The sequence below is a fragment of the Rhinoderma darwinii genome, chromosome 3, assembly GCF_050947455.1.
Source record: "Rhinoderma darwinii isolate aRhiDar2 chromosome 3, aRhiDar2.hap1, whole genome shotgun sequence".
NCBI classification, from domain to species: Eukaryota; Metazoa; Chordata; class Amphibia; order Anura; family Rhinodermatidae; genus Rhinoderma; species Rhinoderma darwinii.
In genome coordinates, this window is record NC_134689.1 from 225,492,809 (window position 1) to 225,501,886 (window position 9,078).

Consider the following 9,078-nt stretch of genomic DNA (forward strand, 5'->3'; position numbering starts at 1 on the left):
AAAATAAAGGGGTGTTCAAAAAATGAGGCCAACATAAAGTAGACATATGGGAAATGTTAACTAGTAACTATTTTGTGTGGTATTACTATCTGTCTTACAAGCAAATATATTTAAATTAAGAAAAGTACAAATTTTGCAAATTGTCTCAAAATGTGTGAGTTTTTCACAAATGAACACAATGTATCGAAATTTTTTTACCACAAACATAAAGTACAATGTTTCGCAAGAAAACACTCTCAGAATCGCTTGAAAAAATAAAAGCATTCCAAAGTTATTACCACATAAAGTGACACGTCAGATTTGAAAAAATGTTGCCTTGTCCATAAGGCTAAACAGGCTGTGTCCTTAAAGAGGCTCTGTCACCAGATTTTGCAACCCCTATCTCCTATTGCAGCAGATCGGCGCTGCAATGTAGATAAGAGTAACGTTTTTTTGTTTTTTTTAAAAACTAGCATTTTTGGCCAAGTTATGACCATTTTTATATTTATGCAAATGAGGCTTTCTAAAGTACAACTGGGCGTGTTTAAAGTTATGTACAAGTGGGTGTGTATTGTGTATGTACATCTGGGCGTTTTTACTTCTTTTACTAGCTGGGCGTTGTGAATAGAAGTGTATGATGCTGACGAATCGGCATCATCCACTTCTCTTCACAACGCCCAGCTTCTGGCAGTGCAGAGACACACAGCGTGTTCTCGAGAGACCACGCTGTGACGTCACTTCCCCAGGTCCTGCATCGTGTCGGACGAGCGAGGACACATCGGCACCAGAGGCTACATTTGATTCTGCAGCAGCATTGGCGTTTGCAGGTAAGTCGATGTAGCTACTTACCTGCAAACGCTGATGCTGCTGCTGAATCAACTGTAGCCTCTGGTGCCGATGTGTCCTCGCTCGTCCGACACGATGCAGGACCTGGGGCAGGAAGTGAGTGACGTCACAGCATGATCTCTGGAGAACACGCTGTGTGTCTGTGCACTGACAGAAGCTGGGTGTTGTGAAGAGAAGTGGATGATGCCGATTTGTCAGCATCATTCACTTCTATTCACAACGCCCAGCTAGTAAAGGAAGTAAAAACGCCCAGATGTACATGCACAATACACGCCCACTTGTACATAACTTTAAACACGCCCAGTTGTACTTTAGAAAGCCTCATTTGCATAAATATATCAAAATGGTCATAACTTGGCCAAAAATGCTCGTTTTAAAAAAAAAAAAAAATGTTACTCTTATCTACATTGCAGTGCCGATCTGCTGCAATAGGAGATAGGGGTTGCAAAATCTGGTGACAGAGCCTCTTTAAGGGGTAAAAGCTACTACTATCCTGTGTAAACAAGGCAGCGATCTTCCAATAAACAAGCAAAGCTTGCCATGCTCAGTGAAGTGATTCTGCCTGTCTGTTTTTTTGCCAGACACAGACCCATGCATTGTGCCTGGTATAACCATTAGTATGAAACCACTTTAAGCTGTCATATATATTACCATTGATCTGACCAGCAATTAGATATTTTCAGAACCCTTATTGTTAATGATGCATACATTACTAGATATGCACAATAGTGGGAAGCATTTCTCAAATTGGAAAATTGTTCCCACTCTTGCTAATATTATCCATTTGCTTTTCTGAATATCTGTTTTCTCATCTGATACCTGATTACGTCCTAAATATATTAGGACCAATGGGACAAATTTCCATCAATTAGAACATACACATAACAATCTGTCAGCAATCGTCCACTTTTGGCAGTTTTGCTAACAATTATAATTCTTAGGGCTTATTCACACGAACGTAGAATACATTTGTGTGACGGCCGTTAAAACAATGGTCGTCAAACAGATGCTTGTATTTCAACGGGGTTGTACACATGGCCGTTGTTTTAAAGGACCGTGTGAAGGGTGCGTTGAAAAATAGAACATGTCCTATTTTCTTCCGTTTTCACGGATCCCTCGATAGACTCAAGTCTATGGGGATCTGTGAAGACGGGACCCACACTTGTGCAACTCGGACGTGAAAAACTGCAGTTTTTCACGTCCGAGTTAGCACTCGCTTGTGTGAATCTGGCCTTATATGCACTGCAGGTGTAATAATCACCATTCATACATCTGCATGACTGATCTGAAGTGAATTGCATTTTATTAACTACGCTATCAAGTAATAACATAAATAATAAGAAACAGTAGCAGTTCATTTTATTTCAATATGAAATACTTGGGTAAGCTTTCGCAAAATACAATCCACAGGAGAACTACCCCCCTCCCCGAACTTCATCGTGATTGATTCATGAATGACAGCATTCAGCAATGTAGTTACACAGAGCCCTCAACTTTGAAAAGAAACTTCAGTTCCACCCTCCCCACTTCCCCTCCCCCATCTGTTTAACGCTCATTTATAACAATAGACCTTTTTCAGGCAGACAGGTTATCCCGGATAGATAGATAGATAGATAGATAGATAGATAGATAGATAGATAGATAGATAGATAGATAGATAGATAGATAGATAGATAGATAGATAGATAGATAGATAGACAGACAGACTGACAGACAGACAGACAGACAGACAGACAGACAGACAGACAGACAGACAGACAGACAGATAGATAGATAGATAGATAGATAGATAGATAGATAGATAGATAGATAGATAGATAGATAGATAGATAGATAGATAGATAGATATTAAACATGGGCACATAAATCTGCTGCCTATTTTGTGTTTTATCAGGTATATATTGTCTATACCAGTGTCAGCATTAAACCATTTAAGTGAGAAAAAATAGATAACAAACAACCTCGTTCAACCGAATGTAATCTATTTTATTTTTAAAGAAAGAAAAATAATATGAAAACAATTAAAGCAGTTCTTTACACTAGCAGTAAATAAATTTATACAACCAATCAGTCTGTATAATATGATGAAATAAATCTACATCTTTTTTTATTATTCTGGTGTCTTTGAATTATACATACAAACAACAATTACAGGAACTTGTTCACAATGCATTGTGACCTGAGGAATGGGCTAGCTGTACATCCACATTGGCAATATCGGTATATTAACACTTATTGCCTGGGATCAGTAGAACATCCTAAATAGAGGCCCAAATCCTGAATGAATGAACTGTCTACAAGTTTAATGCATCAAACAACTCCAGCCAGCTAGAGGAAAACAACACTGGCAGTTTGTTCACGTTGTTAGACGAAAAGCATTGCAGTCTATAAGTCTTCGTTTCCAAAGCCACCATCTCCATATAGTCTTGTGGTCCTTCATGCTTTTTATACAGGTGCTATGTGGCAATAAAAGTCTCCAAAATGTACAATATAGAAGTTTTTTTTCTTATTTTTTTATTTAATTTTTTTGCAATGTTCATAACTTTGTTCACAGCACTAGAAACCCTTTTCAACAGGGAATCGAAGTTTAAATGGCTTATTCACAAATGGAATCCAGATTCAGTGGTCAAGAATGCGCAGATGCCATAGTGAGTTCCTTTAAAATGTGCTCACACTACATTTTGTGAGCATTTAAATAACTTTCTTTCCATAGATTAGGGGGGTCATCAGTTTGCAAAAAAAATGCAAAATAGAGATGAAGTCCTAAGGAGGATGCAAGAAGCAAGGTTTAAAGTCTAACCCATGGCGGTGACCATACTGGAGGGATGATGAGGTCCAAAAGAGAGACCAGACGGTGGGTGCATTGGTGTTGGTGTGGTCAGCATGTGGCCGGGGTGGCTAAATGGTGAAATGTGGCTAAGCGAAGACATATGTCTAGAGAGGGCAGCAGGGCTAAATGAGCTGCCCTTCGTGTAGTCCTCAAGAACATCATGGATCTTTTTACTCTTCTTTGACTTGCTAGACATTTTTCGGTTTCTGGTCTGAATTCCTTCCTTCTTCATAGTCAAAGGTCTGTTAATCTAAACAAAAAATTATTATTTGTTTTTGTTTCCCTTTTCCAAGTTTATTTTGCAAAGTGCAGGAATGCAGTAAACAACATAGTAAATAGGTTTTGTTATATTTTAACAGAATAGTGAACATTCACAAAGCATTGAGGACACACTATCTATACAGAGCATGTGAACTTCCACTTTTAGGGCGGGTTCACACATGGCGGATTTTCACTTAAATTCCGCTGCGGACACTCCGCAGCGTTAATCCGCAGCGGAGCCGTTTCTCCATTGACTTTCACTTTAATTTCGCAGTGTTCGTTTACACGATGCGTACAATTCCGCTGCGGAGCATAGGCTGCGGAGCGGAATGTGGTGTCCGCAGCATGCTCTGTCTGTTGCGGAGCAGTGGCGGACTGGTTGCGGACTCATGGCGGAATTTCTCCATTGACTTCAATGGAGATTCTAAGTTCCGCAATGAAGTCCGCAGCTGTCATGCACATGTTATGTGTGGTGCGGAGCGTATTGGTTTTTTAACATGACATTTCTTCATTCTGGCTGGACCTATGTATTTCTAGGTCTACAGCCAGACTGAGGAAGTCAATGGGGCTCCCGTAATGACGGGAGCGTTGCTAGGAGACGTCAGTAAATAGTCACTGTCCAGGGTGCTGAAAGAGTTAAGCGATCGGCAGTAACTGTTTCTGCACCCGGGACAGTGACTACCGATCCCAATATACATGTATCTGTAAAAAAACATATAAGTTCATACTTACCGAGAACTCCCTGTTTCTGTCTCCAGTCCGGCCTCCCAGGATGACGTTTCAGTGGAAGTGACGGCTGCAGCCAATCACAGGCCAAGCACAGGCTGCAGCGGTCACATGGACTGGCGCGTCATCCAGGGAGGTCGGGCTGGATGCCGAAGGAGGGACGCGTCATCAAGACAACGGGCGGTAAGTATGAATTTCTTTTACTTTCACTAGGGAAAGTGCTGTCCCTTCTCTCTATCCTGCACTGATAGGGAGAAGGGAAGCACTTTTCCTGCAGTCCGCAGCGGCCAGTCCGCATCAATTTTCTGCACATTTTGTGCAGATCCGCAGCCGTAATCCGCAACCCGGATTAGGTGCGGCATTGATGCGGACAGTTGCGGAGGAATTCCGCCATGTGTGGTCATGCCCTAAGGGCAGGTTTAGACGTGGCGGAATTGCTGTGGAATTCTGCTGCGGACAGTCTGCAGTGGAATTCTCCAGCGGCCGTCTTTTATATATGTTTCAATACATTTTTAGGCAAGTTAGTTCAGACTGCGGAAAACTCCACTGCGGACGTCAGACTGCGGTGCAGAATTTTCCCTCCGCAGCATGCACTGTCTGTTGCGGAGAAGAAGCGGAATTTCACTGCGTATTTCAGACTTTGCAACGCAAAAACTGAAATCTGTGGCAAGTCCGCTGTCTTTTCTGCAACGTCTGAATTACCTGTCAAATATGCAAATGTTGGTGCAGATTCGTTGCGTAATTGCCCCAAATCTGCACCAACATTTGTAGCGGAAAAACTCTGCCACGTCTGAACGTGCCCGTAGAACTTGCTGTTCTCATTGCACACACAGAAGATATTATCAATAGTGTCTTATAGGTTATTTGTGATTATGCCCATTAGAAGCAGCCTCTAGTGGCAATCGATGAGCTCAAAAGTCAGCTACAAGTAGAACTGTCTTCTGCTGAACCTTTGAGGACCCTCATTGTGTCAGAGGCTGGGCCCAATGGGGGGCCAGGCTGCCTCTGCACTGTACCAGACTATATACTGTAAGTTACATTGATACTCTGCTCCAGAATACAGAAACCTACAATTCTTTTATGATGAATTCCTGTAGATTATACTATATATATATATATATATATATATATATATATATATATATATATATATACACAGACAAATATATATATCCAGCTATATATTTGTGATAATTTAACCTTATAGCCTCTTTCGTCTCTGACGCAACATATCTCAATGTTTTCAGTTCAGCAAGTTTATTTAATTCTGTTGAATCCTGACAAATAACATACTAATTAATTTATTATTATTATTGTTGTTATTATTATTATTGTGATTATAAAGTCCCGCATAACTAGGCCTTTCTTTGCAAGCGTAAGTACAATTTTGGACTCTGCCAAGTAATATCCAATATCTTATATACATGTCTAATATCAGTCTTCTTACACTGTGTGTTAAATATCATGTGCAATTCCAAATCGCTGTAAGACTGTAATGCTTTTATATATGGCCTGTGACTCCTTTACTGCACATGCAGCATTTTACAGTTTTCTGCTATGAACCAGAATTAACACAAAAAGCTGACATACTTTAGGACTAAGGCTGTCCTACTGACAGCTGTCTGTTCCAACCAGAAATCGCTCAACTGAAACATGTCAGCTTCTACATGCTGCTCTATAAAGCAGAGATTGATTGCATTAGTCTGGTGCCATTCACCTAACAATTAACAAATACTTGCCAAACTGTTCTCTACTCTATAAAGGGTGACAGCACCGTGGTGAGGTCATCCAATAAAACAGTGGTGTGTGGCTTTAGGAGCAAGTTATTGTTCATGGTCCTTACAGAGTCCTACATGACAGCAAGCCCCCATTATCTCCGTAATTAGCTACGCATGTTGTCAGAGGTGGTCCGTTTTACAGCTTTTGTAAGCAGCATCTGTCAGAGCAGGTTATTTAAGTAAAGGATGGTGATTTAACCTTATATTGATTTAAAACAAAAAGTATATATATATATATAGTAAAAATTAGTGGGACCTGACAGGTGTCAGATTATCAAATATTCTGTGCTGGAAATAAAAGCCCGATTATCAAATTTTTTTGGGGATTAACAAATTGTAAATTAAAGAAATCTCTCTATACAAAAAAAAAAAAAGACACTCACACGCAGCAGGTTTGTTGCAGACTGTCCCGTTCATCTGAATGAGGCTTTCAGAAATCCATGCACATGCTGCAGAAACAACACTATTCAGATGAATGGAACAGATTTCAGTTGCAGAAATTTCTGCAACAAATCTGCAGCATGTGAATATATTATAAAAACTAAACCTTTGGTAACATCTAACCCTTACGATCTTACTTCATGAATATTGCTCTAGATGGTATATTCCTTAATATTACACAATTATCTCTGCATTTTTCTAGCACTGGAATTTCTTGTGGTTTGTATTTAAGCATAAGAAAGTGTCAAAACATTAAACAAATTAAATATTTATTCAAAATATTGTAATCACAAAATAATTGACACATATAGCAAACTCTTCTGAGATCAATTTGAATCTGCTCAAAACAATGGTCATGTTTTGCTGAAATTTAACTTTCCATCTCTCTATGTCCAACAGAATATATATATATATATATATATATATAGAATTTATTTTTTTATTTTATTTTTTAATTACAATAAAGGGAAGTGAACATTTTTTGTCCTTTTTTTCTTCAAGCATATGCAAGTGTATACCTGTATGTTTGGATCTTTGTTCCATTAAAAAAAAATCATACTATAGCGTATACGGTTTTCGTAGTTTTCTGATGTTTGTACATTTTTACAGCCCACATTTTTTCAATAAAGTAAAAATGTGGGAATCCATACATATACAAAAAGTCTATTCTTTGGTCAAACATCTGCTCCATAGTAGCTTATTGGTACATTATACATATGGAAATTATATAAAAGAATGTGGTGTGAATAGCGGCTAAGAAAACATACTACATCAATAGAGTAGAAAATTTAGTCAATAACCTTTAACTTACAAATTGGTTTACTACTGGTAACGACTTTTCTGCTTGCCTTTCTACTAGGGTGTAGTAATGGAGGGACATACTTGGCAATTTTACTTTATAATACTATTAATAAATAGTAGCAGCATTATTATTATTTCACCACTTAGCAGTGTAGAACTGTATCAGTAAACTTAAAGGGAATGTGTCATCGGAAAATGAACCATAGTTTAAATCAAGTCTTTTATGTAAAACATATTTTTTAAGAATTTTTTGTGATTTTTTTTTTATTTTCTATGTCATTACCTAAATAATCCTGAAATCTTGAAGTTTTCACTGTGGCCACTGAGCATTATTTTAGACTGGCATTTTCCATTCTGTTTAGATCACTTCTCAGCATTCTCCTTATTATCATCATAGACAGGATTACAATGAAATATAACACCTATATATAGATAACATTGCATCCACCATTCACAATAGGTGATGAACACAGCACCCCTCACTGCATAATGACCTCTGTAAAGGTCATAGAACAATCTTCCATAGAAGTCAATGGGCCCCCTCCTGTTCACAGGTTCCTATGGTACATGTGGCTGCTGTAAAGCATATCTTCAAATGCTGTTAACAGCAGCTCAGACAAGATGGCTGCTCTCTCATAATCATCTACAGAAAATATAATTTAAAAAATCTAGAAGTAAAAAATAAAAACAGATTAGAAAAAAAAGATTATGTTTCACTATCTGATTTTAGTTAGGGAAAAAATAGATGATACTGTACATTCCCTTTAATTTTGCAATTTACATCTTGTAAAAAATATATTTGACCCCAGTTTCTAACAGAAATTATCCATCTTATCGGAGCAGCAGGGCGTATAATATTATAGCCAGGGATTGTTTCATTTACCAATTGTAAAGAATATGAGAAATAATAAGTCACTATGGAAAGAGGGGAGTTTGTACTGTTCCTCTAGTATGTATAAACATTTAGAATAGTAATATTATTAATAATAGTGTACATTTTAGAGAAATTATTATATTTTAGATTTTATTTTACTGTCCATGATCTGATTTGGGTAAGTGTATGTGTTGTATATACTGAAAAAATGGGATCAATTTATTTGTATTTTATTTGCCAAATATTTTGTACATTTACAATTCGTGGGGAAAGTCTTGCTTGACCAGACTTTAAATAAATGCATGACATGAGCAGTCATTTTGTCATGTGATGATCTCTTCATCACGGTGTTTGTCATAAATGCTGAGGAATTAATTCATATGTCAAAAAATAACAAATGTGGTTTAAAGAATTGCTAAGTTCAATTTGTTAAACTAGTCACCTCTGTACCCATCATGGAAAGTTTTCAAAAATCTGCTCTGCTAAAATGGGTTAACAGAAAGCAGCATCTACTTTACAATCCAGACAAGAAACTATTTGTC

The 9,078-nt window shown here is 37.9% G+C and overlaps 1 protein-coding gene across 6 annotated transcripts in view; it reads right to left on the reverse strand.

The window, feature by feature from the left end:
* Window positions 1-2,856: 2,856 nt before the first annotated feature.
* Window positions 2,857-9,078, reverse strand: part of GATA3 (GATA binding protein 3) — a 32,375-nt gene continuing 26,153 nt past the window's right edge. For 4 of the 6 annotated variants that reach the window (XM_075855083.1, XM_075855082.1, XM_075855080.1 and 1 more), the window contains exon 6: window positions 2,857-3,905. In XM_075855083.1, the coding sequence (XP_075711198.1) occupies window positions 3,621-3,905 (285 nt within the window). In that variant the 3' untranslated portion in view covers window positions 2,857-3,620. The remainder of the gene's footprint in view (window positions 3,906-9,078) is intronic. The other 2 variants (XM_075855085.1, XM_075855084.1) reach the window with 1 other exon arrangement.